We start from the raw sequence: 17,432 nt of genomic DNA on the forward strand, positions 1-17,432 counted from the left end.
AAGACCAGCAAAGGCCAGCAAAGACCAGAAAAGACCAGCAAAGGCTAGCAAAGACCAGCAAAGGCCAGCAAAGACCAGCAAAGTCCAGCAAGGCATTGCAATGCAAAAATGTCCTCTCACTGTGTGGTTCTATGTATCTTTCTAAACATTACACACCCTCTCAAAAGTCTGTTTTCAGCAAAATACCACATGCTCTCTCTCAAGGCAGCTTCTGGAAAAACATTACACTGGACAACTGAATTTTTAAATAAACCAGAACCTTCCACTTCAGGATGTGCTTGAAACTGGGAGTTCCTGGAGCCTGTTTTTAAAGACATGAACTACAGTTTCAGCGAATCACACAGATCTCTCACACTCCTGTACAGTGTAAGACCTTGAACACTGCAGTGTTTCCTCTGTGGTGGTGTGTGTCCTAACTTCCTGTGTTGGCTTTGCCCGCTCTCAGACTTCCTACCTCTGAAATGTATCTGTTGGCACTCTTGTCCTTGCCTGCAATGGATTCAGTATTTTTTTTCTAACTCAGAAGTCTAGGAAAATATGTATATATTCAAATTTTTAGTTGGCACTTCTAGGTGTTTAAAGACCCTTTCCTTGTATTCAAAGTTTCTGGTCTGATTAACATCTAATAGCAAACCCCGTGGTCTAACCTGTCCTGTCTGGTTCCATAACCTATAAATAGTTGGAGTTTGCTATGTAAATGGTTTCCTGTTAAGAGAGTTATAAGGGGCACTGGGGAGATGGCTCAGCAGTTAAGGACACTCATTGCTTTTGTCAGAGACCTTGGTTTAGTTCCTGGATCCCCTATGGTGATTCACACCTGCCTGTAGCTTCAGATCAGTTAACCCTGTTTTGACTTCCACAAGCACCAGGTATATACACCCATGTAGGTGTAATGTTTTGTGCACTGTGGAAAGTTATCCTTGTGTTATCTACATGCTGGTTTCTCTGCCCCTATGTCTAGCTGCAGTCTGAATATGGTATTGTAACGGTTAGCCTAAGAATTTCCTGGTCACGGGTTTGTATGAGCATCACTCCCTATTTATTCTTTGTTTTGTTAATAAAAGCTGCTCAGCCAATGAATGGCTGTCCAGAGAGAAAATAGGGCTGGACTTCCACCAGCCAGGGGAGGAAGGGAGCGAAGGAAGGGAAGAAGCAGGAGGAGGAAAAAGAAGAGAAGAGTTGTCAAGAGGAAGGGATTGCGGAAAGACATCATGGGAGAATTCACTTGAAGCACAGAGAGGCAGATCAAATGCAAATACTAAAAATACAAATATATGGAGATTTTGGCTAGGAGGTAGCTAGAGTAGCCCAGATTAGAATAGATCAATGACTGCTCAGTTATTGTGCTGTAAAGCTAATCAAACTTATAGTGTTTGTCTTATTCACTTGGGAACTAACCTGGATAGAGAAAAAATTATCATCTTTTAAAATTACTTTTACACATCCTACATGCTGACACATGCACAGTGTATATACTTAAATGCCTGAAAATACTCATATACATTAAATGAAATCATCTAAAATAATAATAAAGGAGCAGCGTGACGGGACTCTGCCCTCACTGTCTGAGCATGAGAAATGCTCACCATGTCCCCTTCTTGGCTTCAAATCAGGATTCCAGATTTTTGAGGAGCAGCCCTTTCCTGAAAACCAAGTCAGGACTAGACATGGTAACTGAGGCAGTGGGATCACAACTTCAAGGCTAGCTTGGGCTGCATACAGAGTTCTAGGACAATGTAGGCTTTGTGGTGGGAGATACTGTCTCAGAAATCAAAACAAAAACTACCAAGCAAATAAAACAAACTTAAAACTCAACAAAAGCCAGACCAGGAAGAAGTTGTAGCCATACTCTGGCTTTGCCTGGGTGATGTTATGAATAACACTATTTACCTTTTTGGCACTAGGCAGGAAACATTGTTAGCTCTTGTAATGTATATCTTATTGGTGAATTACCAAGTGCTTTTTAAAATTCACTTGAAAGCTGGTTCTAGAAGCAGGAATGGCTCCTAATATCAGACTCCAGAACTCTACACCCTGAATGAGGTCACTGCCTCCACACCAGTTCTGTGACAGAACAGAAAACCAAGCAGCCAAGGGTATCAACAGCACCGCGCCCTTGAGAAGAGCTGGAAGGTGAACTGTTTCCAACCGAGGCTGGTGTTTGCTCCATCAGACAAAATGTGGTGAGGAGAACAGAAGCTCAACTCTGGAGAAAAGGCTCTGGGCTATGAAAGTCCTGATGAGGACTCTAACATAACTGTCTCAAGGCTTCCTCAGCCTGTTTCTGCTAGATGGGGGTAGTCTCCAAGTGATGACATCATCTATCTGCAGCTACGTGTCCATTGACCTGGAAACCACACCTGAAGGTACTCTGCACTGCCTAGGACTCTCAGTCCAGAGCTCCAGCTGGATGCCTCAGCAGAACTTCCCCAGTGGAGTTCTGCAGGACATTTCTATACTCCCGATTTTGTGTTGTCTTTTATTTTTTTCCCAGTTGGGCTACCTTGGTGGCTGCTGTGGCTGTTTTGTAGCACCCAGTTTGATGGTTTAATATATACCCACTGAATCCACCTGTTATTTGTGATTTATTCTTTTACCCACTATTTACTTAAACCCAATCGTTCAAAACCAAAAGAATGGCTATCATGAATCGTTCTCTAGACCACACAAACATAGTCCTTTCCCCTGCATATTCTAGACTCAGAAGCATCGATCTTTGTCCTGGTGATAACAGAGCAGGCCAGCAGCAATGCTTCTGGGATATTAATCCTGGGGGAGGGATGGGAGTGTCTCTGCTAATCTTTGTATCTATGTCTACTCTTCCTCAACAGTTCTTCCTTCTGCTCCCTCTAGGGCAAGAGTCTCAACCTATGCTTCCTGACCCCTTTGGGGTTGCATATCAGGTATTTACATTATGATCTGTAACAGCAAAGTTACAATTATGAGGTAGAAGAACTGTATTAAAGGGCTGCAGCATTAGGTAGGTTGAGAACCACTGGCCTAGGGCTTTGATTTGCGGTGAGAAACCTGCTATTATAGAAACTTCCCCAAATATATACATATATGAAAGTAATTTAAATGGAGTCACCATATAATGGGGGAGAGGACATCCCAGCCAGACACACCTCCAAGGAAAGCCTCCATTGCCAGGAATGTTGAACTGTTGAGCCAAAGGGACCCCATTTATCTCCTCAAACATCACAAGATATCACCAAGTCTATTGGTTGTTTTCCCCAACCTGGTGAGAAAACTCTACTGCTGATGAAACATATGAATAGAACATGGAAAAGAAGAACCAGTGCCCAACTAGAAGCTCCATCCCTACCGGATAGCATTCATGGTCCTGGAAGATACTCTGTATACTACCAGAGAATGATAATCATCACCAAGCTACCAGCCCTGTGACCTTCAACAGGGACCTATCTGCGAGATACAGTACTGCATTAGTGGCAAAATATTGTGGTAGTAACCAACCACTTTTTGATAGAATTTAAGGCTCACTTCATGAGATGAAACTGATACTTGATGTTAAAGCAGCCAAGAGCCTGAGACTAAGTAGGTCATGGGCCTAGAGGAAAACCTACTACTAATTACTCTGGTAAAGGATCATAGCAATAAAATGACATGTTATTATGTGCATAGCTAGGTGTCTCCCTCAGCCCTCATCCAGAGAACATTCTTCTTGCAGTAGATAGAAATTAACAAAGAGACCCACAACTGGACAATATGCAGAAAGGAAGATAGTTTGGAGCGCTCAGTTCCAAATGGGATTTCTTCAAGTCTAAGGCTCAAGGATCTATGTGGAAGAGGAGGCAGAAAGATTCTAAGAGCCAGAGGTAATGGATGCCTCAAAGGAAACAGTATCTTCCAGACAGGAAAGGACTGATGCACATACGAACTCAGATACTCTGCAGCATGCGTAGACCTCCATGGGTGCAAACTAGATGGATCCCAGCACTAAGGGAAGAAGACATGGGCATGAGGTGTGCAGGTGTACATCCCTAATCAAGAAACTATTTGCAACTCATGCCTGCTGGGAGAGAGGAAGTCAGTTTCCTCCACTTGAGTGTCACTGGACATAGCAAACACACTGCAGAGCAGGGCTACCATGTCCATGAGTAGTTGGCCAACATAAAGTTCTGTGATTTTTTTTGGGTGGGGTGGTGGTGGGAACCTTTTAGTTTAGTTTTGTTTTTCTGTCTTTTTCATTTTCTTTTTCTTTTCCTTTCTTTCTTTCCTTTTTTTTTTTTTTTTTTTTTTTTTTTTTTTTTTTTTTTTTTTGGTCTTACTGGGTTTTTGATTTTTGGTTTGTTTTTTTTTTTTGTCTTTTTGTTTTGTTTTGTTTTTTAAGAGAGAATGTGGATAGGGAGATGGGGAGATGGGGAGGATTTGAGATGACTTGGGGAGGGGAAATACGATCAAAATATATTGTAGGAGAAAAACTAACGTTTATTGAGGCAGGATCTCACTATGAAACCCTATAAAACTCATGTAGAACTATGTAGACCAGACTGGGATCTGCCTCTCAGAAAGCCACCTGCCTCTGCCTCCAAAGTACTGTAATTAAAGTCATACCTACTATTCCCAGTCTGGAAAACATTTGTTTGTTTGTTTGTTTGTTTGACTGACTAATTGGTTGATTGTTTTTCTCTGTGTAGCCCTGGCTGTCCTGGAGCTTCCTCTGTAGTTCAGGCTGGCCTCAAACTCAGAGAGTCACCTGCCTCTGCCTCTGCCTCTGCCTCACAAGTGTTGGAATGAAAGGTGTACACCACTACTGCCGGGCTAAACTGTACCTTCTCTTTCTTGTTTAATTAATTAAGTTTTTTTTTCTATGCATTGGTGTTTTGGCTCCAGGCATGTCAGCATAAGTGTGTTGCATCCCCTGAATGTGGGAATTGAAGCCAGGTCCTCTGGAAGGGCAGCCAGTGCTCTGAACTGCCGCACCATCTCCCTAGGCCCTGTGTTTTATTATTTTGTATTATATATGTGCTCGTGTCTGTATATCTGTGTGTGGGTGTGTGCAGATGAGTACAAGTGTCTGAGGAGATCAGAAGTATTGGGTCTCCTGGAACTGGAGCTATAGGATAACAGCCAACTAGTTGGTGTTCATGTTGAGAACTGAACTTGTGTCTTCTGCAAGAGTTGTATGTGTCCCTGACTGCTAAACCATCTCCATAGAACTTGAGACTATGTTTTCAAAAAGCAAATTTATGTGAGCTGCAGAGATGGCTCACTTGCTGCCATTGCAGAGGACCTGAGTTTGATTTCCAGTATCCAAATAGGTGGTAATTCTAGATCCAGGGTATTTGACACTCTCTTCATGTCTCCACAGGTCCTGCACACACACACACACACACACATACATGCATAAATAACAAAAAAATTGTTTAAAGCCAAATATAAAAGACCAGATTGCTCAACAGGTTAAAGTCCTTTTGCCTCGCAAACCTAATGAACTGGTGATGGAGAAGTTGGCTGTGACATGATGCTTGGGGATTTTATGAATTGGCAGAAAAGGGAAAATCATTGATCCAACAGAGGCTTCGAGAATTGCTTTCCTGGATGCTGGTGGGTAGCAGATTCTATAGTAACAGAGAGTCCTAGTGAAGAAAAGGACCCTGGGATGGATGGAGTGAGTGCGAGGGGTGACGTGTTCAATCTCCCAGAATAGAGCTTTGCCCTCCTCAATGACCTGTGACCTTCCTCTCCAATGACTTCAGAGAGGTCATTTGAAGAAAATGAGGGGGAAAGGGGGTGGATGGTCACTAGAACCGTCCGTTAATGTTTTCAGTTTACAGTATATCACATAACATATTATATAATGTTTGTTGACATCGTTGGCATCCATGCCTACAAATAATTTGTCCTGTGCTTTTGAATAAATATGTTTGTGCACGTTCCTGTTACTGGGCATAGAGCCAAATACCAGTGTCCTACTTCCAGCTTAAATCAATGGAAGCAACTCTATTGTCTGTTAAGGTCAGGATTTTAGTGCTGTGTCACCAGATGAGTAGGTCTCAAGCAGCCTTTCTGTCAGGAGGGAGAATAATTGTGTACAAAGTAGAGAAGTGTCCAATTGTGTGACAACACTTGTGTAATAACATTTTGTTTAACGCTAGCAAAAATAAGCTGGAGAGTTGGATCAGTGGTTAAGAGCACTGACTGCTCTACCAGAGGTCCTGAGTTCAATTCCCAGCAACCACATGGTGGCTCGCAACCATCTATAATGGGATCCTATGTCCTCTTCTGGTGTCTGAAGACATCGACAGTGTACTCACTTATATAAAATATAGAAATCTTTTGGAGAAAGATTAAGAAAAGAAAGAATAACAATATAGAACAGTCACAGTGATGTGAACTACTTGTTTTGAATGGAAGCTATGTGGTCTTAAATCCTGAAAAATCATTGAGGTTTTATTTGCTGTTGTTTGTTTGCTTGCTTGTTTGTTTTGTTTTGTTTTTGTTTTTGAGACAGGGTCTAAAGCTCATGATCCTACTTGTCTCAGCTTCCTGAGTGCTGGGATTACAGGTGTGCATCAGTGACCTGGGTGCTGTTTCAAAAAATCTTAAAGTGAGGAAATGATGAGAAAATTAGTCAGCAGTAAGCAGCAGTCAGGATGGCACTGAGGGAAAACAGAATTGCAGAACAGAGGGGAGAATGGCAGAAAATAAACGTTGTGAACGGGGGTAAAGAGCAGAAGCTTGAGAGAAATCATAAAAAGGGAAGTTCACCACCCAACTTACTGTAATTCGCGGTAGACATGTGGTTGTCTTAGCTGGTGTAACAACATAGCCTTGCTTTGGATGCCTGTGTATTTGGACAAAAGTTGCACGACCTTGGCCCGCACAGCCTTCTCACTGTCCATCAATCCCATGATCAGGGGCACAGTAAAAACCTGGCTGATGAAGCCTAACCTCTCTAGCATTTCCCAGGCCAGCTCCCGGATGCTGGCATTGTAGTGCGTTATATCTTTGAGCAGGCGACAGGCTGTCTCGATTCGCATCCTCGAAGGGACTTGGTGAGTGGCAAAAATCTCGGCCAGAGCAGTGAAATACTTCCTGTATTTTTCCGTAGAACAGAAAACTGTGAGGTTGAGAATGGTCTCTACCAGATTTTCTATAATTCCGTCACTAAACTTTTTCCCTATCCAGCTCTTGTCTGACATTCTTTCGAGGATGCCATAAGATTCTCTCTTCTGCTCCTGGTATATATCCTTCAGTTTCTTGGTTCGCATTTCCATATCATCTGGACTCAGGGATGGCGCTGGGTGGATCCTTAATATCTCGGGTATCTCTTCGATCATTTCTTCATACGATAAGCACAGATCATAGCGTAGGAAGACCGGGGTACCATCAGGCCAAAGGCGGGCACGGATCACTGAGTTAGGGATGTAGCAATCTGGAGCAAAGGGCCATTTGTGCCCTTTGCCAAAGAAGCCTTGGAGTATCCGGTAGGAGTTCAGCCCATCCCAGCCAGGTACCTGTAACTGAGCAGCGACGGCATCTGGGTACTTCAGCTTGGTGTCAGAAGTGGCGAAATCAACATATTTCTCCTGTGCATAGTACAACCCAGGTCTCTCTTGAGTCATGGTGGATGTATGTCTGCCCTCCTCTACAACGTGGGGCACAATGTCATCAAAAGCGATGGCCCGTTTGTTGATGAGGGTCTCTAGCCCCTGGAGTTCTTGGACACTTTGCTCCATGTACATGAATTTGGGGACAAATATCAACTCGAAGAGGAAGAAAAAGCTGGGGAGGAAGGGCTTTGGGGTCTCCAGTATATCTTCTTCGAAGGTTAAAGTGCTTAGGTTGAACAGGTAGTTGGGGGGGAGCAACTTTAGGCAGGATACTATGTAGATGCTTTGGTTGAAAGTCAAGAGCAGGTCACCTCGACTATTGGCGAAGCAGGGTGAACTAAAATGCAGTTCAGATTCAAACTGGGTTATGAGTTTCCCACGCAAGTCCCAGACCCGAACTGATCCATCCGTGGCTCCTGTGACAAAGAGTTTCAGGGAGAGGCAGATATCAAATGAAGTGATAGCACATTCATGCAGTGAGGTCGTGTGTCTCGTCATAACACTAGACTGCGATGCTGCTTCTGAAACATCTTGATAGCGCCAGAGAAACCAGCAGGAGTGCTCGGTGATGGCCCCCACAGAACCTGGCAAGAGTACCATATGTTTTAAGGGATAAGCGCAGAAGATTGCAGACACAGGCTGCAAGTCCATGCTCCTCTCGGAATGCACCGCTTTTGTGAGGTGTATGTAGTTGTCCTTACCATAGGAACACACCAAGGGACTTTCTTCAAAGCCCTCTGGCGTGCATAACGCCAACACTGGCCCAGAGTGCACAGATTTCTCTGTCCGGGCAGAACAGTCCTGGGATAGGATTCTCACAATGCCGCTCTCGTGCCCACAGAACATCAACCCCTTTTTACTGTCAACCAAATGAGACCCACCGTAAGCCAGGCATTTTATTTTGTCTTTGTAGTTTTCCGAAGTGCCCAGGAGATATTTGGCTGGACACGGGGAACGTGTGGCATCAAACACTAGCAACTCTGCGCTGCCGATTGCCACAAAGAGCTCCTCTCTCTCTGAGTGATAGGCCCAAGCCACAGCCTTATCCATGGCAAGCAGGGGCCAGGTTACAATGAGGAGGTCCCCGGTTACCGGAGACAGGAAACGCAGCAAGCCGTCCTCTGTGGCACACAGGATACGAGTACAGTTATGGCCACAGGAGACCCGTTGTATCTTCTGAGGGGCAGAGCCGCAGATGTTGAAGAGGTTGTAAAAATGGGGCAGTAAGTACAAGGAGAAACCAGACGTGCTCTGGCAGAAAAATGTGCTGTTATCAATAAATCGCAGCTGCTGCAGATCTGTGCCGACATCCACCTGTCTCAGTAAGTTCCCCGAGGTGAGGTTCCACTCCTTCAACATACCATCGCTGCCTGCTGTGAATAAGGTGAAGGTCTCAGGCCGACTGTGGATGGATATCACGGATGAGGGGTGGGCCATGAAACTGTTGAGGAAAGCACTGTTATCTAAATCCCACGCGTGGATCTCTCCGTTCTTGTTTCCAGCATAGAAGGTGTTCTGTGGCACACAGCTACAGCAGCAGGTAAGGGAGAAGCCACCGGATAGGAGAGTGAATGTCTTCACTTCTTTAAGCTGGCCTTGACCCTTGTGGGTAAACACCCTCACTACACTCTCACACAGAGCTATCAGGGAGCCCAGGCTTGGGCTCATGTGCAAGTCCTGTACAAGTTCATAACCTCTCAGGGTCACTTTGTTAGCCATCTGGAGGCCCTTACCATTAGCTACAATGAACCAGATAACCACAGCTCCCATAGTACCAGAAAAGAGCACCTCGGTGTCTGAGTCATAGCAGAGACAACTGATGGAGAAGTGACAGGGCACCGTGCTCAGAGCTATGAACGCCTGGTGGTGGTCTCCAAAGAGCCGCAGGCGCATATCTTCACAATAAACTATTAACAGGCAATAGGATGCCACATGGACCATCGACTCGATGGGTGGCACTTCATCTGTCAATGGGAATTTCATCTTTGTGAGCTTCCTTTCCTCTTCTGTATCTTTTTCTTGTATCCATACTACTGCCTAGAAGAGGGTGGAAAACAACAGAGTCTGGTCATGGTCAGTAGAGCATCTCCAGGGATTGCGCTGTAAGAAAAAGCCTGCCTATCTCTTGTAGACAAAGGCAAGGTTTGGCTTTAGGGGTTTCATAATTCTAGGTACTGGATGTATGATAGAAGCCCCAGATTTAAGAACTTTTTGTTGGCCTTCAGTCTACTTTATAATACACATGTATTCTTTGGGCCTGATAGTTATCAGTGTAAAAGGATCACTAATCTAGGTCAATCTGGAACATGGAGCTAGGTATTAAAATGAACTAATTTTCTGGGTGTGTGGGGTCTTTGGTCCCAGCACCCAGTATGCTAGGGTGGACAGCTTGCACTACATAGTGAGTCTGAAACCAGCCTGAGAAACATAGGAAGACCCTGTCTCTATGACTGGATAGATGGATGGATGGATGGATGGATGGATGGAAGGAAGGATTGATGGATGGATGGATGGATAGATGGAAGGATGGATGGATGGATGGATATATACCATGAATTTACTCATAATCTCATTCTGAAACATGGACATTTTAGATACGGGACCTATGCATTGCATTATAACGGAAGAGGCAAAAATGAAGTAGTTTTACATGTGTCTGTCTCTCAAAGTATTCCAACCAGTTAAAGGCGATGATATAGGTGGTGTCCAGTGAATACAAGCTCACGAAAGGTGTTTTCTGTAAAAAATAAGACTCGTGGTATAGGATCTTGGGCAAGTCGCTCAGGACAGACACATTTTTCCTGACTTCTTCATGAACCTGAAAGTAAAGTGTATCAGGAGGTTAGAAAAATGAACTGGACTCGCTCATTGGAGACACCCTGAGGGATTCATTGAGAATGGCTGTTTGGATCTTTTCATGGTTTTGTTTGCATTTCACTTTCAACACTAAGGGCTGGACCTAGGGGCCTCCTGCATTTTAGGTGAGTGTTTTTACCACTGAGCCCCATCTCTAGCCACTCAACAGGCAATTCCAGTAAAATGCTCTACGGATCAGCTGAACCCCCTTCTTACTTTGAAAATATTTATTTTTATTTCATATACATGGGGTTCTTCCTGTATGCATGTCACACCTATATGCAGTACCCAGAAAGGCCAGAAGAGGGTGTAATCTTCTGGAGCTGGAGTTACACACAGTGGTGAGCCTTCTGGGTACTGGAACCAAACCTGGGCCATCTAGAAGAGTAGTGAATACTCTTACCCACTGAGCCACCTCTCCAGCCCTGTCTGGCTGTTTTGAAGCAGTGTCTCACTATGGAGCCCAGGTTATTCTAGAACTTGTAACCATCCGGCACCAGCCTCCCAGGTTTGACAGGTAAGCCCTACCATGCCAGTCTAAAGAGTTCATCTTTTCTTCAAGATCTACTTTTATTAAATCTTTAAGTTATGTGTATGGACATGCCGGTACACACCCTTAATCCAGCACTCAGGGGCAGAGGCAGGTGGATCTCTGTGACCTTGAGGTTAACCTAGACTACAGAGCAAGAGTTCCAGGACAGCCAGAGCTATATAGACAAACCCTGTCTTGAATAGCAAAATTGCATGTATGTGTGTATGCCACACGTGTTGTGGGTACCTTCACGTACGAAACAGTTATTCATCCATTGAACAAGGTCAAGACTGCACTCCAGTGGATTATACTGCTTCTCTGTGTGTGAATAGGTACATGTGTGCACCAGAAGTGTGGGACCTCTTTGCAGGTAATTGTGAGCCATTTGGCGTGGGTTCTGGGAACTGAACTCCACTCTTCTGGAAGAGCAGTACGTGTTCTTAACTGCTGGGCCGTCTTTCTAGCCCCCTTAATGCCATTGTTCCAACATAGAAGAGAATGTTGGTCATGCCCTACCCATGCCCCATCCTCCCAGGGCAGGAAGAGATAGATCATTTGCCCAGCCCCACCACATGGATAGCTTTCACACAATCACCTCACTCTCCTTCAAGATCTCATGGATGGAGGATTTCAAATTCTTCCACTCAGGGATAAGTCTAGGTGAGGGCGAAGCCTTAGCAAACTTCCAGATCTTCCTGCTCATCTCGGAGTACAGAACCTGGGAAAGGGGGAGAGAATGTTTGAACCTCGCCGTCTGGTTGATATCAGACTGGAAACTAAGGGAACTGAGAAAGCTGGAAGAACAGCTCGTCACAAAGGGAGGGATGTGTGGTTGTCAATGAGGAAAACGTCTTTGCTTAGATTTGTTTCGTGTGTGTGTGTGTGTGTGTGTGTGTGTGTGTGTGAGAGAGAGAGAGAGAGCATTTTGCCTGCATGTATGTATGTGCACCCACATTCATCTTGGTACCCCTGAGAGGTCAGAGGAGGGGGTCAGATGGAGCTGCCGTGTGGGTTCAGGGAAGACAACTTGAGCTCTCTTCAAGAGTTGTAAGCAGGCTGGAGAGATGGCTCAGAGGTTAAGAGCACTGCTCTTCCAGAGGTCCTGAGTTCAATTCCCCACAACCACACGGTGGTTCACTACTATCTACAAATGGATCTGATGCCCTCTTCTGGCATGCACGTGTACATACAGGTAGAGCACTCATACCTAAAATAAATATTTTTTAAAAAAAAACAAAGTTGCAAGTGAGGCTGAGAGTTGTAGCACGTGGTTTTGGGGTTTTTTTTTTTTTTTTTTTGGTTTTTTGGATTTGATTTTTTTTTTCAAGACTAGCCCTGGCTGTTCTGGCACTCACTCTATAGACCAGGCTGGCCTCAAACTCAGAAATCTGCGTGCCTCTGCCTCCCAAGTGCTGGGATTACAGGCATGCGCCACCACCGCCCGGCTGTAGCACATGGTTTTAATCTCATTACTTGGGAGACAAAGGCAGGTAGGTTTCTGTGAGTTCTAGGCCAACCTAGTCTACATAGTGAGTTCCAGAACAGCCAGGACTACATAGAGAAACCATGTGTAGAGATGCCTGGTTCTGTCTCCCAGCGTCATGTTCCCAGAAATTAGACTCAAAGCATATTTACAAATACATTAGCCATACAGATAGGCTCTTCTCTAACTGGTCTAATTTAAAACACCCCATGTATTTAACCTACTTTCTGTATTTAACCTACTTTCTGGCATGTGGATGGCTACCTGTGCTCAGGTACAATGCATCTGTCTCCTCATATCTTCCCAGGAAATCTTCCCACCTGGCTCTATCCCAGAATCCTCTCTGCCTCCCAGATGTCCCACCTCTATTTCCTGCCTAAGCCACAGGCCTTAGGCTTTTTAATTGGCAGGTGATACATCCATAAAATACACAAGATATATTCTCTCTAGAACACTGTCTCAAAACAATGACAAAAAACAAATCCAGGACCTGAATTTTCTTCACTCTCCTCCCCAAGTCATGGTCTCACCATGTAGCCCTGGCTGGACTGGAACCTTAAATTCCCAGAGATCTACCTGCCTCTGGTTCTTGAGTTCTGAGATCAGACCCATGAGCCGCCACATCTGGCAAGAAATGTTTCTTTTTCTCAACTAAAGCAACTCGAGAGCCACAGTCGGAGGATGGGAATCAAAAGGCTTTACAATCAAAACATTTTAAATGCATTATAAAACCGGGGCTCCATTACTGCGAAGGGTCACCCTGAGATCAAGAGCAAATGAGAGGTGAAACAGGAGCTGAGCGCCACAAAATTATATTTATAACCCCAGATTCTGGGCCACGCCCCCCCCGACCTTTTTCCTTTGGATTTCTCAGACTGAACAGTCCTATCTTACAGACAGCAGATGTCTTAGCCGTCTCAGAGGATCTGATACCGCTTATCGCACATCCTGCCAGCTGGGGACCCCTGCTTCTAATATCATCCAATACCACAGGCTTCCCAGTCACTTTACATCCCCCCTCCCTTCCCTCCCTCCCCCCCCCCCCCGCCCCCGACCTACATGACTACATACCCTCAGTTCAAGACACAAAGTCCACTGACAGGTTTCCATAGAAAGTGAGTCACTGGCTCCAACACCATAATGCACTGGGCTGTCCAAGCCCCCTCCCCCATCCCACAGGTGTTCACTGATACTTCAGACTTCCCCACAACCTGAAACTACCCAGGCAGTGTTGGAGGCTTCGGGGGGATAGGGAAAAGGGGGATGGGTTTAAGGAATCAGTATTTTACAGCGGTGGATTTCTCTGGTCCTGAGCTTGTGAAGCAGCCATGTTGAACAGGGCAGGAGCTGGACATGATTAGATAAACTTTACTTCATTTACGTGCCTCCTGTGCTGTCCTAGAGGTCAGCTTCTAACTATCTTAAGGTAGGGCTGACAAAATAACTTCGAATTTTGGATTCTAGGACACAGCTTGTACTAAAAAGAAACTGTGGGTTTTGGAGCTGGGGATATAGTTTAGTCGGAAGAATGCTTGCCTAGCACGGATTTGATTTGAGTACCATATAAAACCGGGCATGGTGGACAGCAGTAGTCCCAGCACCCGGGAGGTGAAGTTCTAGACCAACTGCGGATATATGATACTCTGTCTCAAAAACCAAACCAAACCAGGACCCAATGGAAAACAACATGAGCTAACCAAATAAAACCTATCCACAACTGCGTATCTCCACCCCCGCCCCGAAATTAAATTTTAATTGATTGTCCTACGTTTTTCCTTGCTAACTCCGCTTCAACCTAGTATCCTTCCTTCTCCAGTACAGGAAAACCCAGCCGCACAAATAGTATGAGGCGGGGCCAGAGAGACAGACTCCAGGCAAGGCAGAGTCCCTGGATATGCATGGATGTGCCTGGGTACCGCTGGCCTTTATGACAGAGGCCTTGCATCAGCCGCTCACGTGTAAGGGAGGGGCTCTGTGATTATCAGGGGTTTCTATGCCACCCTTTATTAGGGTTAGCATGGGAACCAAGCCTATTATAGAGACCACGATGGTACCACGTTTCTCCCAGTTCAACAGCCCAGATGGGTAGGAGAGTGAGGAGGCCTCTTTGAGGTAAGTAAGAGGAAGCCCTCGGGTTCGCATCATGCCCCTCCATCTTCTGGCCTTGGGACGCTGGGCTGGAGTAAGCCAGTGTTCCAATGGATTGGGTTGTTGCAGTGATGGGTGAGAGGCTAGCCCAAATCAATCCTGTCCACCCTATTTCTCTCCCATGTTCTGCAAAAACTCATTCTGGCCCGCTTGGGCGGACAGACCACAAGATAAGGTTACGTCACCACACAATAGTGTGGAAAATCGGCAAGCCCCATCTACCGCGCATGCGTATAGCACGAGGGTGGGTTAGGTCAAGACAGATGCGCAGGGGAGAGACTCAGACGCGTGCAAATGCGCCAGGAGATGGAGCTATTCTAAGAGCCCTTTGGATGTTTTTGTGGCCCAGCGGCAGCTTGGAAGTTCATGGGGCCTCCACACTGCCTCAGGATCGTCTTATGAGACCGTCTGTCCTTCTTCAGTCTCTGGCCTGGGAACCGCACCCGGAACCATGGAACTACGCGTGCGTGTTCAGTGCTGGTAGCGGCAAGGGTAGATTTCATTGTGTTGGGGAGATGGCTTTCAGGGTCGATGGCTCCCAGGTTCTGCAGTTTCCCCCTTTACTGATTTAAGCTCTAGTCGGTGTTCCTTGGTGACAGATTATGACAGGGGATGATATTAAAGTTCCCATCCTTTTAGGTGAGGTGGTACATGCTTTTAATCCCAGATCTCAGGAGGCAGAGGTAGGCAGATCTTTGTTTTTGAGGCCAGCTGGCCTAGTAAGACCCTATCTTAAAAATAAACTTCCTATCTTGTCTTGAGTTGAGGACAGTACGGACCCTGCCCCGCCTCAGCTTGAACAGTTTCCCTAGTATGGCAGCTTTTAAATTCCTTTCATACTGCCAACTATCATTTCTAGAACTGAAAATACTTATATTATGCCTTACATTTCTTTTGCCTGGATCTCCGCTGAACTCAATCTCAGACTTTAGAACCTATGACTGTACAAGAGCACCAGTCATCAGTATGTTTTTAAAACTAAGGAAAGAGCCAGGAGGTGGTGGCGCACACCTGTAATCCCAGCACTCTGGGAGGCAGAGACAGGCAGATTTCTGAGTTCGAGGCCAGCCTGGTCTACAGAGTGAGTTCCAGGACAGCCAGGGCTACACAGAGAAACCCTGTCTCAGGGGGAAAAAAAAAACTAAGGAAAGAACATTACCTGTGGCCACCATGATCAATAGTAATATTTTATTATTATTATTGAGACAGGATTTCTCTACGGGAACTCACAGAGATCTGCAGGCCTCTGCCTCCTCTGAGGGCTGAGATTAAAGGGGTGCGCCACCACACATGCTAAATGTCATGGTTGACTTCGGATTGTTTTCTCAACCTGCCAGGACCATTGACACAAAAGATCACTTCCCCCATTCTTTCATAGACTTTTTTTGTTTAAGAATTATTTGATGTATAGAAGTACAGTGTAGATATCTTCAGACACACCAGAAGAGGGCACCAGATCCCATTACAGATGGTTGTGAGCCACCATGTGGTTGCTGGGAATAGAACTCAGGACTTCTGGAAGAGCAATCACTGCTCTTAACTGCTCTGAACCATCTCTCCAGCCCCTCGCAGACTTTCTTAATTTCCTTTTCTTTTGTTTGTTCTGGAACTGGCTGTCTATACCAAGGTGGCCTCAAACTCAGAGATCTCCTATCTTTGCGTCCCAGGTGCTAGGACTAGCGGTGTGCACCACCATGTCTGCGCTGCTGGTTTCCTTTGACTCTCTTGCTCCTTCTCTGGCCCGTGTCCTGCTTCCTTCACTTCTGTCTGACCCCTAACAGGTGAACCCTCAGTCTTCAACCCTGTTCTTTCTATCATCGTTTCCCTTGATTTTCTCATCCAGTCTTACAAATCCTATCTACCCATGGATACTGCATTTAACCTAAGTCCAAACATGTCTTCCGGGTTGCAGATGGATTATATTTCCTTACTTTGCATGCAGTGATAACTTGACACAGGCTGAAGTCATTCTGGAAAGAAGGAAGCTTACTTAAGAAAATGTCCCCATCTGATTGGTCTGTGGGCAGATCTATGGGGATGTTTTCCTTATTGATGACTGCTGTTAGAGAAAAAGGCTTATTTCGCTGTAGATTTTACAGTCCGTCGTGAAGGGAAGGGAGGGTTGGGACCTGAGGACAAGAACTAAAGCAGAGGCCGCAGAGCATTGCCACTCACCGGCTCGCTCAACCTGCTTTCATACGGAACCCAGGACCAACTGCCCAGAGGTGGCACCACCCAAAGTGGTCTGGACCCTCCCACATCCATCCTTAATCAAGAAAAATTACAGCCCAGTCTGATGGTGGCACTTTCGCCATTTAGGTTTAGGAACCAAACATCTGTGTACATCAGGCCAACAGCTGGCTCCATCAAGTAGACCTTGGTGAATCAGTTGATTCATCGGGATTCTCTAATGGAGCACGAGAGTCAAAGGCAGCTGTTCGCTTCTGGGAAGACCACCACAGTGTACATTGTGCAACCACAGGATAGCTACAGATGAAAGTAATATTTGATGATTTTTTTGTGGTGATGCTGGGGCTTGAACCCAGGACCTTGCACCTTTCTGGGCAACTATTATACGTCAGAGCTATATCCCAGGCTCTTGTCTGGCAATTTAAGAAGTGCTGGCTGAGGATGAAAGTCAACAGGGCCCTGTGTTCATCCCACAGTGCTTAAGGGGGGAGGGGAGGGAGATGGGGGTAGGAAAGCGGAAGTGCTGAGCCAGGGTGGTGCGTGCTGGGAGAGATACTGTCATGTCCCACATCCTTTCATCTCACTCCATGTTAGGGTCCAAGAATCACCAAGGAATGATACCCCAGACTCAGATAGTACGCAAAAG

General features: G+C 45.6%; 1 protein-coding gene across 1 annotated transcript in view; it reads right to left on the minus strand.

The window, feature by feature from the left end:
- LOC127696581 (WD repeat-containing protein 87-like) overlaps positions 1-16,861 on the minus strand; it is a 28,505-nt gene extending 11,644 nt beyond the window's left edge. Inside the window, exons 1-4 of the mRNA XM_052199428.1 lie at positions 16,772-16,861; positions 11,561-11,683; positions 10,228-10,395; positions 6,745-9,614 (exon numbers count right to left, since the gene is read on the minus strand). Coding sequence (XP_052055388.1) covers positions 6,745-9,614; positions 10,228-10,395; positions 11,561-11,683; positions 16,772-16,861 — 3,251 coding nt within the window. The remainder of the gene's footprint in view (positions 1-6,744; positions 9,615-10,227; positions 10,396-11,560; positions 11,684-16,771) is intronic.
- Between the last annotated feature and the right edge of the window lie 571 nt (positions 16,862-17,432).

Source organism: Apodemus sylvaticus, chromosome 1 (assembly GCF_947179515.1).
Source record: "Apodemus sylvaticus chromosome 1, mApoSyl1.1, whole genome shotgun sequence".
NCBI lineage: Eukaryota > Metazoa > Chordata > Mammalia > Rodentia > Muridae > Apodemus > Apodemus sylvaticus.